This window comes from Rhinopithecus bieti, unplaced genomic scaffold, assembly GCF_001698545.2.
Source record: "Rhinopithecus bieti isolate Rb0 unplaced genomic scaffold, ASM169854v2 scaffold_17743, whole genome shotgun sequence".
In the NCBI taxonomy this organism is placed as follows: domain Eukaryota; kingdom Metazoa; phylum Chordata; class Mammalia; order Primates; family Cercopithecidae; genus Rhinopithecus; species Rhinopithecus bieti.
This window is the reverse complement of record NW_016809230.1, coordinates 2,345,453-2,371,753: the sequence shown is the minus strand read 5'-3', so window position 1 is coordinate 2,371,753 and position 26,301 is coordinate 2,345,453. Positions and strand designations below refer to the sequence as shown.

Genomic DNA, 26,301 nt, shown 5'->3' with positions numbered 1-26,301 from the left:
GAAACTCCATTGAATTTGAATGTTAGGCAATCCATAATCAGGCACTATAGTTAAATCTTGAAGTGCCATGGAAGACAGAAATGAAAAATTATCAATTTGAAGACTTGGATTTTATGCCATTGGTTCCCAAGATAAGTTAATATTAATTATAGAGGCTACATTTACAGTTTATTTTCAGAAATTCTGAGAAGATAATTCTTTCTTCAAACATTTCACACAGTCTTGCTAATGCCTAAAATTCTGTAACTAGAATTCTTTCTTTTTTCTTCAAATCCTATTGGAGGATTTCACATCAAACCTCACTAGTCATATACGCTTTAGTATGTGGATTAATTTGTTAGATCTTTTACTGGGAGTAGACTTTAACTGAAAAGAAGACAAGTAGGATGAGTTCACTTGTGTAGGATGTGGGAGAGAAAAAGGTGGAGAAGAAGGGGGCAAGTACATAATGGGAGAGGAACAGAAAGGGAAAATAGGTACAACATATTGGTTTCAAATGAATTCAAAAGAGTGGTTGCTATTATCCAAAGTTTCTCCCTTCCTGGGTTACCTGCTATTTTGGACACACCAAGACACAGAAAAAAAGAAGTATATTACTGTACTTAGAAATTTGGGGGAGAAGAGGCACATTTTTAAGCTTAATTAAACACAATTTTTTAACATAATTTATTCTTATAGTGATTTTCTATCATAAGGAAATTAGAAACATGGAAATTGTAAAAAATCACATCCTCTTCAGGGAAAACTTATAAAATAATTTTTCTTTCAGGTGAGTACAATGCTCTAAATTGAGGTTCCTAAATCCATATAGGTTTGTTTTGTTTTTTATTTTTTCTTCTGAGACAGGGTCTCAATCTTGTCACTCAGGCTGGAGTGCAGTGGTATGATCACAGCTCACAGCAGCCTCAACCTCTCCAGGCTCAGGTGATCCTCCCACCTCAGGCTCTCAAGTAGCTGCAACTGCAGGCACACACTACCACACCTGGCTATTTTTTTTTTTTTTTTTTTTTTGGTATTTTTTTGTGGAGACAGAGTTTTGCCATGTTGCTGAGGTTGATCTTGAACTCCTCAGCTCAAAAGATCTGCCCACCTCAGCCTCCCAAAAGTGCTGGGATTGTAGGCATGAACCACTTTTTCTGGCCCCTATATGGGGTCTTTTTTTCTATAGATTGAAATGTTGTGAATATACACAGCATTCTCCCATGAAATCAGATCTCTGAAGCCAGGCCTGTCTCCTTTCTGGGTAAGGACTGCAGAGAACACAATGACTTCTCTCACCATATCACTTCTGCAGTTTCACTATATGTGGCGTTGTCTGTGTATACATCACTGGGTCTGTAGTAGCCCATTTTCATACTGCTATAATGAACTACCTATGACTCAGTAATTTATAAAGGAAAGATGTTTAATTGACTCACAGTTCAGCATGGCTGGAGAGGCCTCGGGAAACTTACAATAATGGTGGAAGGCAAAGGGGAAGCAAGGCACCTTCTTCTCAAGGTGGTAGAAAGAAGTACCAGTGAAGGGGGAAGAACCCCTTATAAAGCCATCAGATCTCATGAGAACTCACTTTTATGAGAACAGCATGGAGGAACCAGCCCCACAATTCAATTACCTCCACCTGGTCTCTTAATTGACATGTGGGGATTATGGTGATTACAATTCAAGAAGAGACGTGGGTGGGGACACAAAGTCTAACTCTATCAGGCTCACCGGAGAGATGAGAGGTGTCAGATGGAGCCAGTGACATATACACAAACAATGCCACAAGTCTTAAGTCTTCCACAGTAACTCAACCTAAGGCTTATTGGCCTTAGCTGGTGATGCATGGTTTTGAACTATGGCAGACTTATGAGGTCTTAGATTTCCAATCTGCTCTTAAGTTTTAAAACAAACCTTAATAAAGGCAATTACACCAGAAACAAATGCATTTCTATTAATTCACTGGCTAGAGTATCAAAAGAAAGTAATAATATTATTTCCATTAAGAGCAAAGTGTGCTACAGTCAAAACCCCTTGAGAGGAGGAGGGTAGCAAGCTTGGAAACACAGCATGCTTTTAGAAGTGTCAGTGTGACTCCCTTTTCCCTTTTATCAAATGAAACAAAACAAAATCCTCTTTCCTGGTGCTTGAACATACTCTAATAGAGACAAATTATTGATACCTTTAAAAACAGTTTTGCTCAAGGTAATACTCAAAAGTGTGAATAAGGGTGTCTGAACATCAAGCTGGGGTATAAATGACATTCCTGGGGCAGGTGTGCCAGAAGGAGAGTATCAGGTCAGACAGGGGCTCAAGGTGACATCACAGAGTAATGTAACCACACAGCAAAGAAAAAGAAGGAAAGAAGCAAATGCACTGTTGTCCTTCAGATCCCATATTTTGCCCCATGAGAAATTAAATGAACAGGTTCACACATGTCTTGTTTTCAGGGTTTCAGAGTTCTTCCAACTTTAACCATGTTACCTGCCAACATTTGTTAAAAAATCTTGTCATAAAATGAAACTAAAATTTACTATCTTTCAACATTCAACAAGTTGATAAACATTCCCCTGCTCATCATCCTGTCACTCAGGGCAATGATCAGAAATGATTCAGGAATTTATTTGAGTAGAAAGGTCTGTTTTCATTCTAATGTGTCATTGTGTGTTAAAATGCTAGACAAGAAGAAACTTCAAGAAAGTGGAAAAGTTAAAAGTGAAGTTGTTGTTCATAAAATAGTTGTTCTGTACAATCTCCAATAATTCGAGTTAAGCAGGAGCACTGTGACCTGTTTTTGTTTGAGTTTTTTGGTAATGGAAGTTTGGGGAATTAATTTAGAAATGCATGAAATTTAAAATGTTCTTTTAACTTTCTCCTCTACCCAATGCATTGCCCATTTGGTATATCTATGCAATATCTTTTTTAAATGTTAAAAGTTACCATATTCTAGTCTGTAAATATATGGGAAAATATGGTCAAACTATATTATTTTGACCTGTGATTTTGCTGTAGAGTCCCTGGTGATTGTTTTTGCAGGTGGTACTCTAATTGTTGGCTGCTCAGGAGTCTACAGTATGTCCATAAAACTACTTTAAATCAAGAATAGTTGATTTCTAGCATTAAGTCACTTGCTATCCCAATAACTTTCCCCTTTATGTATCTTTCCACTAGTTTACCTAGTAAGAATAATTGTTTTTTCTGCTCTCATCCATAAAAAACTTGTGAAAAGGAACCTTACAGGTGGAAAAGAATTTGAATGGAAAACATGGACATACATGTATCAGACCAAGGATTTGAAGATGAACATTATATGTGAGGAAACATTACAAGAAGCTTTCACTGTATTAGTTTTTCCAAGTCAGTGTTCCAAGTCAGTCTTGGATTATGTGTGAAAAGTAAGAACTCTATACTGTAACAGGTGCTGGCAGGAAATTCCCATTAAAGCTTATAGAATTTATGCCTGTAAAGTCTTGGCATCTGGGAAAATTCTCTCATAATAATGCATTATGCATCAGATATTTTTCTCACTAGAAAAACAATGCGAGGCTGTAACTACTTAACAATATTCCCAGTAACTATTTTGCTAACACCATCCCTTGGTGATGCCATCTGTGGTGACCTTGTCCTATATGGAAAGTACATATCAGCCTTCATTTCAGCATTGTGAACGTACATTGTCTCCTGTATAAAACAATAGAGATCTTGATCTTAACATCTGTCTGTCCATTCAAAGCATAAACTTGAAAGTACTTTTTTTCCCCCAGTAAAGTCATTAGATTTATACTAATCCATCCACATTCTGAAGACTGACTCTTAATATGAAACATGACAAATGTTTATGAGATTTTGCTGGAGGTAAGAATACAGACTATGAAGTATCAGGTGGTAATTAATGTAGGATTTTATTCCACAGTGTTGGTATGTATGCTGGAAAGCACTAACATTATGTGTGGCTCATAGTGGGTGCTTAATAAATGTCATCTTTGTTTTCCTCATATAAATGACACAATATCTGTATATCCACACCGTCAAAGATTTATAGTGTAACTCTTAGAACATACGATGGCTTACCTTCAAGTTAGCAGGTTAGGCCTTTTTCTCTGATCAAGCTCAGTTTTCTAGCTTATTAATTGTAGAGGTCAAAATGTTCTTTGATTGAAGTTTGCATGTTGGATACAACTGAAAAAAAAATTCTTTTCTCTTACCCTATAAACCTACTATTTACAAAGAATTTGACTCAAATCCAAGGGTAAATTTGGATTTAAAACACTAATCAAGTTAAGGACAGAGATAAATTTACATCACAGTGAATGCTAGAAAAAGCCCACTGAAAATGATTGAGCGCCTGTATACATCCAGATGTATGCATCCATATCCAGATTTGTAACTACACCGTGAATCAGACATTACTAGCTTACCTTTTATTGTATTTAAAACTATAAATACTAATGTATATAAAGCTATAATTACATTTATATTTATAGTTTTCAATATGCTTTTCATATATTCATAAATATATCTTTGGTAAAATTTCCTCAGTTAGGATATTAAAGCCACCTTCCAGAACAGAACATACACTCACACGCACACACATACACACACACACACACACACACACACACACACACACACACACAGAGCGTCAATCCAGGCAATATGCCAAAGCATAGCCTCTGTGAAAAAGGTTTTGCTTCAGGGCAATAGCAAACTAACTCACCACCCTGCTGCACTGTCCACTCCTCACCACATTGTTCTTTGCTGTATCCTTAACTTCCCCTCCTACAGTGAGGGAACATTTCTTTGGACTGTTTTATTGCCAATACATTTTTTACTTTGTATCATGAAATGAAACAAGGGACTGGTTTCATTAGAAGGAGAGGTAAACAGAGCATTAATTAAATTTGCTGATGATACTAAATTGGGAGGAACTGTGGACATCTGTGAGGACAAAAGAATCATACAAATGGACTTAAGGAGTTTAGAAATACGAGCAGGAAATAATAAAATGAGATTCAGCTTTAAATAATGCAAGCTAATACATTTGGGAGAAGATAATCAGAAACATGGCTATTCAGTGGATGGTAGATGCCTGGAAAGTGGTGATGGTGAAAGATACCTAGGGGGTGATAATGGGAAAAATTATACACAAACTTACAAGGAAGTAGGCACAATGCCTGAAGGTTTATATATAAAAGAGCATAATTTTTTGAACCAGAAAGTGGATAGTGCTATTCTTATGACATTGGTAGGTCTCAAAAGCATCAAATTTGGCTTTAGTTAGTCGAATCCCTTAGGTTTATGAAACAATTTAACATTATTTGTTGAGAGACTGGTTTCTCCCTATTAAAAATGAGGAAGTATGTTTTGTCTGAAACCTGTATTGGACACAAGAGTCGTTGACCTATTTCTGTCTTATCCTATTCTAGATTATTACAAATATGGTATGCCATACTGGTCTAGATATATATCATGCCCCCTGGAAAAACAACAACAACAACAACAAAACAAATAAACAAAAAATAAAGAACAAAACCCTTACTTTCACTTTTAAGGTAATTTCTTTACATTCTGGATAATATGATTTTACATTATGTTTAAAGAGACATTTAATCATTGTCTCTTCTAGCAGGTCACTGAATCTTCAATCTGTAAGCTTTGTTTCTCTAAGGATAGATGCATGGATGAGTGGATAAACAGAAAGCTTGAATAATATCTGTCTCTTCATCCATTTAATCATCCTTTATGAATTGAGGCCCTATCGTCTGCCAGGTATAGTGGCTAAGCACTATGGGGATGGCGTGAGCCAGCCATAATTCCCAAACTCAAGGACTCGTACTCTCGATGGGGAAACAGATAATGAAACTAGCCATTATAGTCCCAGGCAATAAGGGCTCTATTAGGGAAAGCAAAGATGTCACTGGAATATTGTGGAGGAAGGGCCTAACGATGTTCAAGAAGTCATGGTGGGATGGTTATGGATTTAAGTTAGAGAACATTTCTTGGAGAAGGTGATTCTTATGATATTCACAAGAGGATGAATGTGAATTTGGCAGATGGACAAAAAGGGAGAAAGAACAGCATGGGAAAGGAATAGGCCATTGGAAAATTTCATGTAGTTGGTATTCCTGGAGCATAGAAAGCAGCTTATAAGGATATGAAGCTGAACAGTAGACAGAGGTCATATGCTTATCCTTTTTTATGGGGGTAATTAGTGTGGAATTTTGTTTATCCTTATGAGATCAAGGAATCATTGGAGGATTTTAAGAGGGATAACACAATCTTATTTGTATTTGAGAGGGATCATTTTGGCAGCACTGAAAAGAGTGGCCTGGGCAGAAATGAGACCAAAGGCAAAGACCTCCTTAGGCAATTTATCTCAAAAGGAAGTATGGAGGCCCAATCAAGGTCACAGAAGGTGAAAGGAAGAACCAGATATAGAGATAGTAAGAAAGTAGAGCTCATGAGACTTGGTGAATGATTCTGTCTGTAATGAGAGAGAAGAATCTAAAATGTCTAACATATTTCTTTCTAGAGCAATGGGGAATATAGGTTGTGATGCTATGGGCTGAGTTAAGAAATAAAATAGGAAGAACATATTTTTGGGAAAAGTGATGAGTTTAGTTCAAAAAAGCTCAGTTTGAGGATCCAGAGGAAAATTCAAGAAGGGTTGTTTCTAGACCATGGGTTTGAGTGGGAAAAAAAAACAGCTTGAGTAATTATTTGCATATAGGAGCTCTGAAGTCATTGAAAGGCTCATCGAAGCTTTAGGTATAATAGAGATCACCCTGAGAAAACCAGCAGCATGAAATGTCAGAGTCAATAATTAAATCCAGAGGAAATGAATGTTTCTTATGCTGTCAAACTCTGGGCCAACCACATGGACTCCAATATTAGACTATGCAATATCAAATACATGGTCAAATGCCTACTTTCAAGACAAAAGAAAGAAAAGAACTCACTGTTGTGACAATACCATCTGTTAGGTGTGCAACTGTTCTATAGGGAGACTAAAGAGTTAGCCATCCCAAACTGTCAGAAAATGTAAAATATAACAAGAACAACATCATTTTAAAAGAAGAAAGACAACAGTCCAATTTTAATAACATTGGTATATTCAAAGTCTTTATAGAGCTTTTAATAGCATCAGCAGAGTTTAACTTTTTTTTCTGCTAGGAAGTAAATTTGGAGAAAATGAAATCAATATCCAATAGCAAAATCATGTATTCTGTCTTCATTAACTTCAAATTGATAGATCCTGTGTATTGACCATATATTTCTTATTTTAATTCTTTTACAGTCCCTGTCAACTCAAAAAAATTATCATCCAAATAAAAATTTGCTGAGAGGTACATGGAAAACAAACAATGAATCAAGAGGGTGATATATTCAGAGGGAAGTAAACTAATACAAAACAGCACTAACATGGCATTCCAAGTCTGAATTAAAGGAAAAGATGTGGGGCTCAACTTGCTGTGTGGTTACGGGAATTGAGCCTAAGCCTGACCATTCTCAGGCATGTCAATTACAAGTCATAGTTACCATTCAGTTACTTGATTAAAAACAGCAGGCTATTGGAATTGAAACAATGCCTAATGGGATATGACTTCCTCTGATGAAAATGAGTAGAGAATGGATATTTTAGTAGTTGCTGATGGTTAACTTAAATGGAATATCCAAAAATCTATGAAAATAAAATCATTAAGGAAACCTAACTTCAATTGTTTAGCATAGCTGGGTATTGATAGAAAGAATGGTACCTTATTGAACAATATGATATACTCTTATCAGAAATGAACTTGTTTAAATGTTTAAAAAGTGGATTTGCAGACCATGTTATTCTCTGAACTGCCTTCAACCAACAACTATTGGTGATTGATCTTTTTATAGTATCAACTACATGCATGGGCAGCAATGGTGTCAAACTCTCCAATGAGGATTTAAGCAATGTTGAATACAACTTATCTGATTATTGAGATCACCCTGAGAAAACCAGCAGCATGAAACCATTTACTGAGAATTCATTATGTGTTAGGTACCATATGAGAAGTTGGCTTATATATGAAGGAGCACATCATGTACTTAATGTAATATTTTAAATATTTTTCTTCTATAAGATATACTTATACCCTATATCTAGGGCATTATTATTTTCTTAAAAAAGAGTGTATTTACATATTGGGTCTCTGGTCTACTATAACCTCAAGAATTCTTCCAGCATTATCATTTCAGAGCTATTTTGGCTTTGCAGAGTTAGCTTTTTTTCTCAAAGTGTCCAGCCCTTGATTTTTTCCAATTGATTTTCTTTTTTTTTTCTGAACCGAAAAAAGGAAGTGGCTTGAAAAGTATAAAATCAGGCAAAGAGAGATAAAACAAGAAAATAAATGATTATTTTGAACCCAAGAAAAACATCTTTAACTGTATAGTCTACTAGTCTGTAAGATAACCTCCCAAAGAATTTAGAGGAATCTCTAAGACACGAGTCTTTAAGGAAATGGGTGAAAAGTTCTAAATATCCTGTACAAAAATATCTCATGTTCATTCATACAGACCACTGCAATTATTTCACCTGGAATCTGTATGTCTCTTTTACCAATATGTGTAGACTAATTGATTAATGCTTAAATTGAGCACACAATTTGAAAGTATAAAAATTCCTTGGAAAATGTCATTTTTTTCGTATAAACTTTTAAAAAGAACATCATTCATTAGGAAACCCACAAAGGAGTATAATATTTGGGTTTCTATTATAGCTTCCTGAATTAATTTGACTTCTTAATTATCATTAATTTTTAAGCCCTAAGGAAATAACTATACAAATATAATGTATAGATTCTTTTTCTACCTGTAAACAACAAATTATTTCATAAAACAGAGTGACACTGCTGTGAAAGTTGATTATTTTTAATCAATCAGTTCACATTACGTGACAAGAATCAAAACATTTGTATTGAAAAGCTACAAATCAGTTTTGAATGCTAGGGCAAAAAAAAATCTGAAAATCTCTGACTGCATTATTATTATTATTATTATTATTATTATTTGCTTCTGCTTTTGGAAAACCTGAAAGCTTTCCAAATGCATGCAATTTTTTTCAAATTTTGTAAACATTTGCTTCTAGGCTAAAACATCCTGCTAACTTTCAGCCAAGATTATTTTTATGGTTGAACTATTAACTTCTGCATATAGGGCCTTGTAATGGGAAAAATCCCAGTCCTAGAGCTCCCATTGTGTAAATGACACCACTATAGACTATTTGAGAGTATTGCATCTTGGTAAGTTGAGGTGTTGCATTATTTAAATTCCCCATTCACAATAAGAAGCTAATTTCCTAGGGTCTTAATTTTGGCTCTGTTCCTTCCAACTGACTCCAAGGGAAAAGTATGTTAAGAACCTAAACTTTACATTGGGGGTGGAGGTTGGAAATTAGACTCAGGCTGTATCTGGGAAGAGACATTATTTATTCTGATGCATTGTGGATTTTAAAGTGTGGGAATATCCGCTGACTGATTTGACCAGAGCCGCAATGCTGTATTTCTTAGATAGCCTCTCTGGTTGTTGAACTGCACATTTATTCCTACATTAACTTCTGTTATGTTTAAGCTTTCTTTTTGATAATAAGACTGTCATGTATTGCTAGACATAAACTCTGTTAAATGTCACTAATAAATACAGTGAATTAATCAATAACCGGTTCTGTATACAGAGTTTGTGAACATTCAATGCATGCCATAAATTGCAAGGTTTAAGTTTCAAGCATTTTCTTAAGAATGAGGAAGTTTCTCTGGAACAGCAAAGCATGTATCAGGTACCTATGGCAGAGATGGCAATGTGTTCACTAGTTTGTCTTCTCTTTCTGACAGACCTCACAAGCATGTCCTCTTATCCACATTTGTTTTCTTAATTGCAAAATACAGCTTTTCGCCCGCCTCTCCACCTTGTCATCTCTGATTTCTTTTGGTTGTCTTTTCCTAGTTTCTCCTTTATACTCTTGCTGACTGTTTCCTGTTTATTCTTTTTTGATTTTGTCTTCCCCTCGAGTCCTAAATGTGGCTTTCTTACAGACACAGAGGCCCCAGCGTGACTACCCCAAAGAGCCAATTCCAGCTTGGACCCAGCACAACACTATGCTGTCAGGAAGGTGGCAGTCCTTGTGGCTGCATTAAAACAAAACAAAACAAAACACAAAACACCAAAGCACTAAACTGGTCTTAATTTTAACTCAGAAAAGCCAAAGAGATTCACTGCAAACATTCTCGGAGCTTCTTTGAAGATCATCTCCATTGTAAATGCATGCGGATGCCTAACCTAAGGCATGAAAAGCAAACACTTAAAAACAACAACAACAAAAAAGGTCAGTGACCTCAGAAACATTTTTGTTCCGTCCACAAATATTCTCCAGGGAAAAGAAAAAAGTGCTTATCTTGTACTCTTTTTTTTTTGGAGCATGTAATTTTATCAGTTTATTTTGTTTTTGTTACTTTTTTTTCACTCACTGCTTATAAAACTAGCAAGCAGAAGTCTCTCTGGAACAAGACAGAATCATAAAAGTTTTCAAGAATCTCGTCACAAACTAAACAGTACAAATTGCACATTCTTCATGGAAGTATCAGCCTTTAGTGCGTGCCTGGATCCAACTATAATAGATTATCCCAAAGTGGGAAAGAATGAACAGTATAAAATTAGCAGAACTGGGAGCAGAGCTTGTCTAGGGAAGGCAATGTGATCTGCAGTTTTGGGGCCTGGATTCAAAGGCAACGGGAAACAACTATGTAAAGTTTGATTTTTGCAAGTAAGCACTCGGTAGGATCTCAAGAGGCAGACTGGTGCACTGGATCAAATATCAGGGAAATTATGTTAACAACTACAATGCTTGCTACAATACTGTACAATAGCTGTACTATCATCATGCCTGTTATTTATATAACATATACACATGCATATGCAAATGCAACATGTATATGGCAAATATTCATATATTTATTTACATGCCATGTTTTTAATTTTTGTTAGATATGTATATTCCTGAGTTGAGTTAGGTGTCCAGCCACTCTTTTTCATGATATTAACACACATATCCAAATAGTCACAAAATTAAACAGGTTTCATTTATAATGTCACAGGCTTGTTAATTTGAAATTCTCTCAAACTTCAACTAACAGTAGAGGAATTACCAAAAAAGAAACAGTTAAGGTATAATAATAATTTTAGCCATCCTTTTTCCAAGTTGCTATAATCTACCCAAAGATAACTAATTGTTCAGAGTAAACATTCCACTCAGACCACAAAAGGAATCCATTACACAAACATATAATTCACAGTCATTTTTAGTGGGTTGTAAACAGTTTGGAATGAGCATAAAATGGGACAAAAATCAAAGTGAGCATTTTGAAATGAAAAAGTGTTTGCTACAAAAGGTCAGTCCCTTTGCTTGGCAAACTATGTAGAAAAGCCTGGGAAAATGCTGATCACACAAGCAATGAGGGAATTTTAAAGCCAACAGCCTCCTTGTTTCTTTAAACAGACATCGGAACCTATAACTGGATCCTGTCAAACAAACGACAGCAAAAAAATATAACAGCTGCTAAGAAGGCAAGTTGAGAGATAAAGTTTTTGAGGCTAAGGACCTTCTCAGAAGTAGACTAAAGGTCTTTCTTAAATCTTTAAGCAAGGTTATGGATCCCAGGGTGGCTTTTAGGCATCAAGTCAAATATGTAACTTTGTGTACCATTCCTGTCATAGTATTTCGTGTTCCAGAAAAAAGACAGAAAGGGCAAACTTCTTGTTGATTAGCATCTGCTGAAGCATTCTGCAAAGTTGCTTATACCTGGAATTATCACATTTGAAAAGCATGATTTCATTTGAAAAAAATTGTGGTCAAAAGCATGTGACATACCATTTCTCTTCCTAATCCTTTTTAAGTGTGTAGTTCAGTGATTTTAAGTATATTCACATTATTCTACAATAAATCTCCAGGTATCATTTTAATGTTTTAAAATAGTTTGGGTGCATATTAACCAGAACCAGGAATCATGAAGGAAGTATGAGTTAAAACATATTCCAAATGATGAGCACCAATCTAAATTATATTACAAACTTATGAAAATTAATGTTATTGCCTTAAAACCAAACATATTTTGGATGCATAAAAATATGCACCAATTTTTTTGTGCACCAATTTTTTTGTGCACCAAACATATTTTGGATGCATAAAAATATGTGTAGGGTAGAAATATGCTCATTCATCTAGTTAACCCTACTCTTACATAAAATACGTATTTGGCAAAATGCATGTTTGATATTATTGAGTAGAAATATGACTGGTTCGCCACTTAAGGCATGTCCTTTTAGATCTCACACCAAAGAACTCCCTATATTACATAGTCACAATGTGTCAAGAAAATAACCTGCAAAATAAGGCAAAATTAAATCTCTCCTGGTCTCATAACGAAGATAAAGCCAAACAAATATATGTTTATTGTTCAGGGTTGATTACATCATTTTTAAGCACACATAGTTCCCTGCTTTTTATTATTGTCATGGTTCTTCTGTCTTGTAGGATCTGTTCTTTTCTCTCATAGTACTCATCACAGTTTATGCTAACATACATAATCGTGTGTGTCTGTTTAATGTCTATCTCCTCTGTGTTATCAACTGGTAACACAGAAGATGACACACAGTAGGTACTCAATAGCTATTTGGCTTCGATTACTTCATTTAACCAATATTTATCGAGTGCTTACAAGGTGTCATGTGCTGTATAAAGCTTCTTTCCAAATAATGGACCTCAACAAAGGATAGTCAGTTACATACTTGGCATAAAAAGAACTATAAATTAAGGTCTTACTACTTGTTACAGCAGTTTAAAATAAATACTTTGTTTAGTTCAGGTCTCCTAGGCCCTTGTATCTGACAGACACAGGTGATCATATTTTTAAGTAAGCAATTTCCACACATATGTCATCATAAACTACACAAAGTGTTCTATAACATAGTGAAAAATGAACTTCTCACTGCTTATATCTACTGTATGTCACAATGCCTTCCTCTACATCAAACTTTCCCAACCCATTGCCCAGGGATTTGAATGGAGCCCAACACAAATTCGTAAGCTTTCTTAAAGCACTATGAGATTTTTCTGCATTGTTTAAAGCTCATTAGCTGTTGTTAGCATTAGTGTATGTAATGCTATGTGTAGCCCAAGACAATTCTTCTTCTTCCAATATGACCCAAGGAAGCCAAAAGATTAGACACCCCTGCTGTACATGCTTGTTTCCTCAAACCTCCAAAACAGTGTCAGATGATCTCATGCTTTTGGTCATTGTACCCAGGATATGAATTAAGAATTAGCAGAACCATGTTTTAATATTTTCACAGAAATTACTTTGTAAAAGAAACATAAGTTGAGTTTTTCATTGGCTAATTACGATTTCTCAGATACATGCTCTATAACCATAAAGGCAAGGCAAGGGGAAGGAGCCACTTGGAAGAGCTTTAAAGATTAACATGCTCCTTAAGAGTTTGTCTTCCAAATTTTGCTTGTATTTTCAAGGCTCAGCAGACAATGTCAGAAACCATAGAAATAAAGTTAATCTAGTTATAACAGTTGGTGAGAAGGAGAATGCTCTGGTAGTTTCGAGTAATAAAGAGAACCAAATGAAGATACGGAAATGTACTAAACAAGTTATTAGCTAAATTGGTTTACATTCAGTTTATTAATAGATTTTCTTCTAGGCATGTACAAAAGTTGCAAAATTTAAAATGTAATCACCTTACCAGGGATGAATAAAGAATGCATCTTGTGCCAAGTACTGGGTAGAATTTCCTTGGAGAGACTACAGAAGTGTGAGCAATTTGGCTGTGTTCGATGCAAACAGGTAAGACAAATAACTGACTGACTGACTGACTGACTGACTGACTGGATGGATAGATGAATGAATGAATGAATATTGAGATCTGCCTTCCTGAAAATGTTTCATTTTAAATCATCCATCTAACAAGCATTTTAGAAACATAGCCACAATTTGTAGATGATTTTTTAAAAGGAGTAAAAAATAATCACAAGAAACAAAAGAGAGAGAGGGAAACAAATCTTTTTATAACAGCCAATGTGCCGATGCAGTGAGTATCAAGATCATTTCCCTAAGACTGTGAGAGTAAACACACAGTTTTCATTAAATGTTCCTTTCCCATAACTGGTCCATCAGCATTTCCCATGACTCTGCAGTTGAGTTTCTTGGCTGGGGAGTATCTGGCCATTAGAAGGAGGGATCCAGAGATGCTGAGTCCCAGCCATGCTGAGAGACTTGGCACCTCTATATGCTACTTCCTAATACCAACCCCAGCATAAAATGTCATCAGAAGCCTGCATAAACATTGGACTTAGATTCACATAAATTATTTCTGTCCTGAAATGCTTTATGCCAGAATTTCGTAAAAACAACACTTTGAGTAAATAGAATTGGCGTATAAATATAAGAATATTAATCCAACAAAATGATCATAGAAAATTATAATCAAAAGTACACACTTGTAAATCTTGCAATGATGTGAGAGGTTTATCTTGTGCTTCTTAGTTTTTATTGAATATTTCCATAGGGTTCCTTTAAGCTGACACTGCCAAAGCGCTTTGAATTATCATTTGCTTTGTGGAATTGGAAAGTCTTTGAGTTTCATTAAAATGCTTAGGAATTATTTTAATAATCATATATGTGATTAGTGCCTGTTTAGTGCTTGATCTACAAATTCATTTTAAGAGTAAACATAGGGACAATGAAATATAACGCTAGATGTGATTGCTCCAGTCAGCAAAAATATTGTCTTATTTTATTAAAAATCACCAACAAAATGCCATGAACTGAAGATATGGTTTCTATTTAGAGACATTTTCTACTCTACAGTATTATAATATCTGCACACCGCAAGGCTGCATCTAGCAGTTTTTTGTTTTGCCTAGGGTAGAAACATAAATCGAGAGGTATGGAGCGCTTCTTTACAGATGCACACATCTTATTATGTGCTTCCCCAACGTCCTATTTGGATTTTTGGTCTAATATAACAATACTCACACTGTTGGCGCTGAGTATTTATAAGTGGATGAAGATTTCCTGAAAATGATGACAATTTAGCTATTGGAAATAATAACATTATAATATTCTCAGTGATCCATTTTGGCTTTAAGTACTTACTAAAGAATATTTATTCCTAAAATATATACTTATAAAATTAAATGAAATTGCAACTTGCAATAAAAACACATTTTTCTCTGAACTCCAATTGACTTCATTTCTCATAGACACTTCTCCCGTGTTCATCCTGCAGTTGCTGCTTTCTACTCTCACTGTACTCTCTGCTCTTCCCTCTGATGTGTTGATATGCTTTCCCCAAAGTCATTCTCTTCATCCACATTCCCTACCCACTCTTCCCTTTCTTGTTATTCTCTCATTCCCTACTGATAGGGGAATAATAGGATCCCAAGGCTGTCCTTACAGTATAATTAAAGTATGAATTTCCAGGAGTTAGAAATTGCAGACCATTTTTATTATGCTTTTATAATAAAGCCAGGTAACACTGAGAGAATTAAAATGGCTTTTTCCTAGCAGATTACTGGGTAAAGATTTTTTCCCCTTGGTTCTATTGTCTTAAGAGACTAGGAGCTGGAAATGGGAATAGGTTCACCAATCCTTTTTCTGAAAACACCTCTATCTTTTACATGATATATATCCCCCTAGATCCTGGGAATATGTTGTAAACTTGTAACAGATGGTGATGAAGCCTCCCATTTTTATACAATACATTTTTTAAGATTCTGCATCTACTATATGTATCTTCCAGGAAAAATGACCTTGAATGAATGAAGTCATAGTTTGAAGGAAAAACACCCCACAGATAGAGTGGAGTAGAAATGATGATTCCATTGGGTTTTGTTTTGTTCCCTTCAGTAAGATGAAATAATTTCAGATGAAAAGCAGAATGCTGAAATAGAGGAATCAAAGGTCATCTTTTGAGGTGTGTCTTTTAATTGTTCCTGAAAAACCCGTTACCGTACTCTGTACTGAACAGAGACGTGTGGAAGGTGGGATATCACTGTCTGCGATTCGGAATGCTATTTGCTTAACTTGGGTAATGTTGGGGGCTTACCAAAAATTGTTCTGGCACAACGTCTACCAGCATGAATGTTAGGAGGGTTCTAACACTGTGAGTGCTGATATTTTATGAATGTTTTATCACTGGCTTGAAAACAAGAAGTTTGCACTTGAATCAACAGTATGTCAGACAGACAAAATATTAAAAAAAAAAAAAGAACATTAGTGAGAATTACTAATGTCCCTATTGTAAAAACAAACTGAAGTTAATAAGAAACTTGATCCTCTTAACCGATTAACACAAGTCAAGTTTTAATTGCATGGCTTCTCAGACAAATCGAGTGGCACTGCTAACTTGAGTATTGGTTGCGTAGAGGGTGCAGTAATGGGGGGAACTGCTGCACATTCAGTCACCCACCTCTTTTCTCAACAGCTTCAATGCATTGCTTTACAAACCACGGAACTGTGGAATTTTCACGTTCACACACTTTGTGCAGATGAGAGCCAAAAATTTGATCTGCAAAAGAAACAAAGATGAGCTTCATTAAAATCCAAGCTTGCGTTGTTCCTTAATTTGATTCTGTTTCCATATCCACTGCATGGTGAAATCTTCATCTTGCATGGGAATTGATTTTTTTTTTTTTTTTTTTTTTTTTTTTTTGCTTTATTTCCAAAGTGTCTACGGCAGACATACGAAGACCACAACTCCCTCCTTTATGGAACAGGATCTTGGCCCCAGAGTGAGAAAACTGACGCTCAGCCATCGATTAGCAGGGATGACTGAGTAAGTTATAGTCTCTCTGGGCCTTAACTTTGTTGTCTATAAAGGAATGACAAAGAATTAAGAAAATTTCTGCAAAATAATTAATCTTAGTGTTTTGGTATACTGAGTGTTTTAGAAGAAGTTTACCAGTTAACGGTTATAAAAATTACAATGTTATCAGTATATTTAGGATATTCATTCTGCAACTCAATAGTATTTGAGGAGGCAAGTTCTAGGAGACTTGCTTTGAAGTGAATTACTTAGCATTTCACCTGCCTTGAATGCCCTTCCTCTTCTCTAATCTAACTATCACCTTTCCTTTAGGGTTCAGCTCAGATCACACTTTCTCCGCTAACCCCTTCCTGTCTCAGCTTTGTGTCATCTGTGACACAGGTTCTTTGGAATACCAGATCCTCAGGCTGTTAATAGATGACTCAGGGAAAAGGGCCTGCGAACAAAATGGTTTAGCGTCATTAGGTTCTGCAAAGTTAGACAGGTTTAACCTGTATTTATTTTTAGAGCCTGTGATATGCCCATGTGTGCTGTGAATCTCCATGAGGGGTGGAGGATGCATTATCTCCCAAACTTATTTGAGCAACATCCTTTGATTTTCAGAGAGCATGTTTCCAGACTAATGTTTACAAGAATACCCACTGTGAAATCCAAGCCTAGCCCTCTCGTTTGGAACCTGATTGACGCTACCTTACATTGTGTATTTACATTTATAATAAATGGAATAGACTCTCTCAAAGCAGATTCTGAGTGTCTGAATCATCTGTTTTCAACAGTGCTTAGCACAGACTCTGGCCTGCAGTATTTACAGATAGATGTTTGTTTTTTATAACTGTGGTAAAACACACATAACATAGAATTGATCATTTCTACCATTTTAAAATGTACCATTCAGTGGCATTAAGTATATTCACAATGTTGTGCAACCCTCACCACCATCAATTTCCAGGTTTTGCTATTGAGACAGTATCTGTTTATTACTGATAATGAAACAAATATTTAGTGGGTCCAAGGGCTTCCCATTTAACTCAGAATGAAATCAAAGTCCCTACTGTGACTTATAAGGTATTACATTATCTGACCTCCACTAATAAATGGATTTTATTTGGGTCTTCTCTCCCTGTCTTTAAATTTGTAGTAGCCCCACATTGCTGTTTCTCGTAGCTGCCAAGCACTCTTCTGCTGCAGGGACTTTGCATTTTCTTCTTCATGGAACGCCATTGCCTTAGGTCTCTGATCAAATGGTATCTTCTTATTGTAGCCTTCCTTTCCTACCATCCTTTAAAAAAATGGCTCCACTCCATGCCATTCTCTATGCCACTTTCCCAGCCTTACTTTTCTTAGAACACATATCTCCACTTGACATATGAGACTGATATGTTTTCTGCTTAGTTGTTTCCCTTGCTTAGAATGCAAAAGCCAGGAGAGTAGGAGTCATATCTCAACCATTTATTATTGGATCCTGAGTAACTAGACAGTGTTTGGCACATACTAGAAGTTCAATAAACATTTGTAGAATGATGGACTACAAGACATCATCTTAACCATCAGTGGAGGTAGTCAATAATTTTTTTAAAGTAAAATTAGATAGAATAACAGATAATGCAGCATAAAATAATGTTCAGTGATATGTATTGTTATAAGGGGATACTCAAAATGGAGTATAGAGAGAATTCAATGAATCATAATTTTCATTTATTTCTTAGGAAAACATAATGGTTTGAATTGCTGACAACCCAGCATGGAGGGAATAATTAAAGCTAAAACACTATTAATAACATACTCCAGGCCGGGCATGGTGACTCACACCTGTAACCCCAGCACTTTGGGAAGCTGAGGTAGGTGGATCACGAGGTCAAGCGATTTAGACCATCTTGGCCAACATGGTGAAACACTGTCTCTACTAACAATACAAAAATTAGCTGGGCATGGTGACACATGCCTGTAGTCCCAGGTACTCAGGAGGCTGAGGTAGTAGAATTGCTTGAACCCCGGAGGGAGAGGTTGCAGTGAGCTGAGATCGCGCCACTGCACTCCAGCCTGGCAACAGAGTGAGACTTTGTCTCAAAAAAAAAAAAAAAAAAAAAAAAAAGAAAAGAAAAAAAAGAAAATACTCCAATGTGGAAATGTGCATTTTTATCCAAGTAATAGAAAGCAGCTCCAAAGACATGGACATAGTATAGAGAAGTGGGAAATAATAATGGGCATTTGCTTTGAATACTTTGGTCAAGTAACAATGACTTGTTCAAAACACTGTGTAACCACTCTAAGAACGAATGACATAAAATCTTAGGTAGCAAAAAATAACCCAGTAGATCAGATCAAATGATTTACATTGTCTGGAGATTACAGTCAGGAAGAAGAATTGCTATAAAGTAAAAAACCCATTAATCGATTTTATTACTCAAATCAATTTCACAAATATTATCTTCTATCTTCACAGCAATGAGGTAGGCATATTGAGTTGTAAAAACAGTATCAAGAAGTCCGTAATATTATGGGAACTAATAAAAGTATTCAAAGAATATACAAAAAAAGAAAATAGCAGGTGTCATAAAAGGTACTGAATGCTAAGAAAAATGTCCTTTAGTATAAGGTCTTTTTGTGTCATTTAGTGTAGATGTAGTATGCAATGTGTGTATATTTGTACAACAGAGAGTGGGAGATAGAGAGTGTTAGGATAAATTGTTTTGTTTTTGTTTTTGACAGGTGGATATAAGAAGATACAGACAAGAGCATTCCAGGTCTCTTTTATTCATTTAGTTATTTGCAAAAGAACGTCTTGAGTGACTACACTCTGTTTAGAGCTAGAAAAGGCACTGGTAATATAGCAACAAAGACTCATTCCCTATTTTCTAAAACTTTGCCTGGTAGAAACAGTATATAAGTAAACAGGTAAGAACATTTAAGAGAAAACTGCTGTAACTGGGGAAACGCAGAGGCAATGTGGGAGAATGTGGTGCGGCACCAGACTGGCCTTGAGTGCTTCCCTTCTCTGAATAACTGAATCCTCAAAGATAAGGAAAGACAAGTAAAAGAGGGAACAAAGAGCATTTTGGGAAATGAAAGGAAATAAACAAATGCTTGAATGATGGGAAGAATGATAGGAAGACTGGGGTGTGCTAAGGAAAACATTCACTCTTAGAGAAATCTTGATGTATCAAGTTATAAAAGAGATGGAGGTTATGTTATAAAGCATCTTAAATTTTGCCAGGTAGGTTAAATTATTTGAGAGTGTGCAGATACCATTGATTTTCTACATATAAGTAATTCCTCTCCCACCTTCTTTCTTGTTTTTAGAAGCCACTCATATGACAGAACCTGAAAATCATCTTTATTGATTTTTACCTGCCCTGCAGCTTTGGGTGATTAGATAACTCTATCAATGAAATGTCTAGAAAAGTGACTCAGGACCATATAGGAAAATATTTTTTCCCCTGAAGAAAAGAAAGGGATATGTAAGAAGTCTTTTTCCTTTTTTTTAAATCCATCTTTGAATATCATTTTGCAATGATGTGATACTTGGAGCTATTGCAGCAATCTTGTCACCACGAGACAATGAGTACTAAGAACAACAGCTAATGTATTAAAAATAAGCAACAAAAACCTGAGACCCTGAAGACATGTCTGAGCTTTTAAACCAACACTAAAACACCTTCTCTAGACTTATTTTATATGAAATAACTCATTTTTAACTAGGTATTCCATTATCTGCAGCCAAAAGCATATGATATGACATTAGGAAGTGATTGTGGTTTTTGAGTAAAATGAGCATTATAATCATACTCTACTTGAGAAGGTTTACTTGGTAGCACTTTGTAAAGAAAAGGGAGGGCGGGGGGTAATATAGTGGGCAAGATGAAGCACAAGGAGATTAGTTAAACAACTAATGTGATTGCCTAGGAAAGATGTTATGAGGACCAGAATCAGGATAAGGGTGTGACAGGTGTCATCACTGTACACAATCCATCTTGTCTTCTCTGAATTAGATGTATACATTCACCTCCTTTGCCATGGAACCATCTGGCACAACCTACTAGAGTGTGCAGAGTTTATTTTCCCACATTTCTTTGATATTAGGCTTGGCCAAATGTCTTCTTTGGAATGATGTAATGTGAGTGGAAACGTGTCAGTTCCAGAATGAGGCCTTAAGACGCATTGCAGATTTCTACTCATCCTCTTGCTTCTCTGCTATTGCCAAAGAAGAGCTTCCTTGGGTAGCTGCTGCCCCTTCAGCCTGGGCTCCAGAATAAATACATATGGCTTAGAACTGAGGCCAACCTTTAGTGAAGAGACAAGTCCAGTCAGACCTGCAGCTTAAAGCAGAGCAGTCCAGTCAAGCCTGCACCACAGACACATGAAAAATAGATGCTCCTTTTCATAAGCCACTGAGATTTTATGTTTGTTTGTCATGTAGCAAGAGCTTACTCATATAGGTGGTGATGAGTTCACGTTTTTGGTGAAATATGATCTAAGCTATGTTGTGAGAATAAAAACAAAGAGGATTGGCAGGACATGGAAACTAAAATTGAAGAGTGAACAAAATAGAACAAAAGTTCTAAATTTGCTAAGAATGTGGAGTTATGCCTTCAGTTTAATTTCAATCTTCAGGAGGAGTCTCAAAAAAAAAAAAAAAAACTTTCACCTTAAAATTTAAACTATTCATGCCTTACCAAATTTTATGGCACCTCTTCTGCACTCTCTCCAGATGAATCCAGTTCTATCCAATTCCATTCAGTGACTCTTTAGTGAACACCTACCATGTGCTCCGTGTTGTAAAGAATGCAAAGATTGCTTTATTCATTCAGTAATGATTTCATGCAGGTTATAGGCCACACACTGTGTGCCAGCCTGAAAATGTAATGATGCACCATCTCCTACAGTTTAGGGGAACAGAATAACTCTCACAAGCAGCTACAACATAATGTGACTAATGCTGTTGCAGATATGTGTAAAAATAATAGAGAGGGTTTATTGTACACTACACTAAGCCAAGCAGAACTCAAAGTACTTCATATATTCTAACATTGAATTCTCACATGCACCCGCAACCCTTCGAGCTTTGATACTATCATCATCTTCATTTTACAGAAGAGGGAACTAAGGCCCAGAGATATCGAGTTATTTTTGAAAGGTCACAGAGCATTAGGCTCTTGGGGGAGGGAGGATGGGGACCTGAACTAAGACAATAAACCTGACATGGCAAGAAGGGGTGATTCAGTGGGATTTGGCAAGTGGGTGTAGCAGGTGAGCCGATCCACCAGGTGAAAGTGACTTCCAAGCTCCTTGCTTGAGTGGAGAAGACAGAGACACAGTTACTTGAGGGTCTTGAGAATGGAAATGGAATTTAGACATTAAGAAAAGCATTTCAAATGCAGCAGAATGGTAATGAGAGATAAAGATGAAAAGTGTTTGCTGGATTTGGGCAACTTGAGGATATTAGTGACCTTAAGAAAAATAGTTTCAGTAGAAGAGTGAAACTGACAGGCAGATAGTTGTCATTAAAGACTTAAAGAGAAGGTGAAGAAATAGAGACAGCAAATAGACTCCTCTTTTAAGAACTTCAGAGGTGAAAAGGCTAGCATATGGGGACTAATTAGTTATAAGGGGAGATAAGACCTGGAGAAGGATTTTGAGATGTAGTGAATGGGAGAGAATTTCAACTACAGGGTATTTTTTATTGCCAGGGAGCTGGGTGAAGTACACTGCTGGTTATTTTTAGTGGTTATGATGTTGGAAGTGGGGGAGGTACATTACTGCCACTTACTGGGTGGTCCGGGCAAGTGCACCCAGTCCCTCACAAAGGAAAAACTGCCATTGGTGTCTTGGTGAGTAAAGAGCCTAGACATCTTGAATTTCACTAGATAGAGGGCAAATGTTTGCTTTCCCCAGTTATCAACAAAGCCAAAACTGTTATTCTCACTTATAGCTCTTGAAACTTGCTGTACTTTCCCAAGAAGGTGGGGCTCTGGAGTACAAGAACATAGCATCCCAGGAGAACTTGGTTACATCAAAGGTCACCATGTGCCCCAAGCTTGACCAAAGCAATGCTTCTTCTACAAAATTTAGTGTTTGGATACTGAGAGACTAAGGTGATTGTTTCTAGGGATGTGAACTGTAGGCTGCCTACACTTAAACCCTGGGGGCTGGGACAGCCATTTGGGAAGATGCTTATGTGCCACAGATGAGTGGACACAAGAACTGGTTTGCAGGGAGAGGCAAATGGAACAGATCCAACTCAGCTCCTGACTTTCCAGTGCCTACTCCAGGCACTTTGTATCCTTGCCACGGTTCTTGCCATACCCATGTCATGAGCTCCATGAATCCCCTCCTACCTATGTCAATAGAACTCTTGAGTAAATTTCTGTTTATTGCAAGCAAATACACTTGGGAAAAATATGGATGTAGCATTGACCAGATGTTTCAAGAAAGGGATTATGGTCACAATAGGACCAGGTTTGGCAAAATAGCTCAATGGGATCCACTGCTTACAGATGACACTGGCTAGAAAGAGTATGGCAAATATCAATTGGTTTTGCTGGTCCTGTGTCTATTCTGCTGTCCTCTGGCAAGAACATCCTGAGATTCCCTTGGGGATGGTCCTTTCTCATTTTGCTGCCATTTGTTTTGGGTAGTGATGAGTCCACCCCCTCCATCTCCAGTGACAAACATGCATTTTATCTTCTTGGCCACAGTAATTGATTCAGACATGAACATGTGGCCTGAGCAGATCATGTCAAGTAAATCCTGAGACTTTTTCTGATGTTACTGGGAAAGAGGAACGCTCTTTTTATGACAGATGTTAAACTATGAAGATATGAATCTGATCTTCTAGAAGTTATGCTGCCACCTCTGGAAGAATGGAAAACAGAGCTGAATGATGGAAGACAAATATTTGATAGCATATTGAACTTCTAAATCCAGTCATGCCTGAAGCTATCCCTGTCCCTTGGACTCTTCAATTAAGTAACTCAGTAAATTCCATTTTGACTTTTACAGTTTGGACAAGTTTCTATCATTTACAGTAGAAAAAAATCTTGACTACAACATTAGCCGTTGACAGACAATGAATTAGATAATTGAGAAGAGATGATAATGCACATCAGATGGCTTTGCAAAGTCAACAGTGCTGTCCAAAGAAAGGAAATCGTAGAGATTTAACTACATTGTCATTGTTGAATTTAAGCGCTGTTGTAGGATTGCTCTCCATTTGTAAATCTAATACACCTAGAGTTTCATACACCAAGCAGGACAATTCAATGACAGAAATCTATTTGAACCACGGAAATGTCTATCTTAAAATAGTATTTAAAAAAAGGAGAGAGAGAGAAGGCATTCTGTTTTCCAGGCAAGCCTTAATGAACTTTATCCCCTAAATGTCCATGTCTCTTGTCCTGGAACAACATTAAGAATTATTTCTATTCTCCTCTTCATTACAAAAAAAAAGGAACACTTCCAGAACCCCGAGTTCCTGACTTCCCACCTATATTCCCATCTGTGTGCTCATTGGTAATCCTTTCTTCCTCTCTTAACAACCATAAAAATATGCATATTATTCAGAAAACAGCTCTTGCTAGGGGAGCCAACATTTTTGGAATCTTCTGCAAATGCCTGTGACTTTGGCCAGTGTGATCATTCTACCTTCATCCCACCGTTTCAGCACTTATAACCAGGGTTGGCAGGATATACATTGGTTAGAAAAAAAATTCATTTTCTGCAATTTTTCTTTGAAAGCATCCTTTGGTGAGAAAAATAAATAGACCTTCCACATGACTGCCCTTATAAATCATGTTGTTTATATAATGAATTAGTGTTTAAGTAGAGAATGGTGGTTTTTAATCTTTAAGCTCTCAAACTTTTGACCGATTTAGTTAGTTCATCAGCATAACCAGGTTAAGTCTTCCAGATTACAAATTAGTTTCATTCTTCCTCATCACTGCTATATGTTTTTTGACAAATTATGGAAAGAACACCCAGTAATGGGATCTGTGTCAGTTAGATTCCAAATGAATCAAAACTACGAGGATAACTGCTCAATAGAGGCAGTTAAATGTTCAAATAATGTGACGGTGTTATCATCATTTACGCAGGAGACAGTCTCCGCAGGCTTTTCAAAAGGATGTGACTCTGCTCAGGAGAGAGGGCCATTGCAGAGATTCTAGTAAACTTTAAAAAGGAAGAGCAAAGCACCTGGAAGGACACACGCATGAGGAATACAGAGGGAATCAGAAAACAATAATGGCAGCCTGAATGAATGGCTCAGTCACAAAAACAAATCAGACAATTATCCAACTATCATGGTAAAGATGTATATTGGTTAAGGTTTCTGGCTGTAAGCAACAGAAAAACACAACAACACTGTGGCTGTATTAAGCAAAGGAAAGTTTATTTGAATGATGTTGAGGGGTGGAAGTAGGAAGGAATTCAATGAATTTATGAGAGGCTAGGGGACCAGTCTTGGAGATATTTCGAAATCAAGATGCTTAGCGGAGCCACAAAATTGAAAGAAGGGGAAAAAGCGACTGCCTTCTAACTCTGGTAGCCGGGTCAGGGTGCTCATTTCATGGCCACCACCAGCATCAGGATTGTCATAATAACTTCCAATCATCAATCGCTCTAGATTGGAAGTTTCTCTAGATGATGCTTCGTTGATCAGGATTATGTTATAAAAATAATGGGTGGGGAGAGAAAATACAACCCTCGTAGTTTCTATAGTAGGTAGCATTCACTTAGAATTTTTCTCCCACAGAAATGCTACACATACGGGCAGATTATTTCCTAGTAAGTTGCTATAATGAAAGGCAGTGAATATTGGAAGACAAAACAGTATTCAAAACATGGGTGATTTCAGCAATTTAATAATTCCATCTTTTGATTTTAAACTATAGATGACACTTGTTTTTCCTTTTGAGAACTGGTTTTCAGCCCAAAACTTTTAGCTTGCTTATCCAAGCATGCTGTTTCTGTTTCTACTTTTTTTTTTTTTTAAGACAAAGTCTTACTCTGTCACCAGATTGGGGTGCAGTGGCGCAATCTTGGCTCACTGCAACCTCTGACTCCCTGATTCAAGTGATTCTCCTGCCTCAGCCTCCTGAGTAGCTGGGATTACAGGCATGCACCACTATACCCAGCTAAGTTTTGTATTTTTAGTAGAGATGGGGTTTCACCATATTGGCCAGGATGGTCTCGAGCGCCTGACCTCATGATCCACCTGCCTCGGCCTCCCAAAGTGCTGGGATTATAGGCGTAAGCCACCATGCCCAGGCTCTACTCTCACCTTTTATATTTTCTCCAGTTCTGTTCCCACCATCTTTTCTTTTCCTTTAAAATGCTCATGATATGAGCCCCATGTCATGTGACTTTCCCAAAAGTTTACTGAGAATGTTTGGGTCTCATCAAACCTAACAGATTCTAAAGTCTCTAGTGATAATGACAATATCTACTATGGAGAGACTAGCCTGG

At 36.6% G+C, this 26,301-nt stretch overlaps 1 protein-coding gene across 1 annotated transcript in view; it reads right to left on the bottom strand.

Moving 5' to 3' along the window:
- The window catches only part of LOC108539968 (rho GTPase-activating protein 15), a 438,320-nt gene that overhangs the window by 14,476 nt on the left and 397,543 nt on the right, over positions 1-26,301 (bottom strand). The window contains exon 11 of the mRNA XM_017888935.1: positions 16,483-16,581. Within this exon, the coding sequence (XP_017744424.1) occupies positions 16,483-16,581 (99 nt within the window). The remainder of the gene's footprint in view (positions 1-16,482; positions 16,582-26,301) is intronic.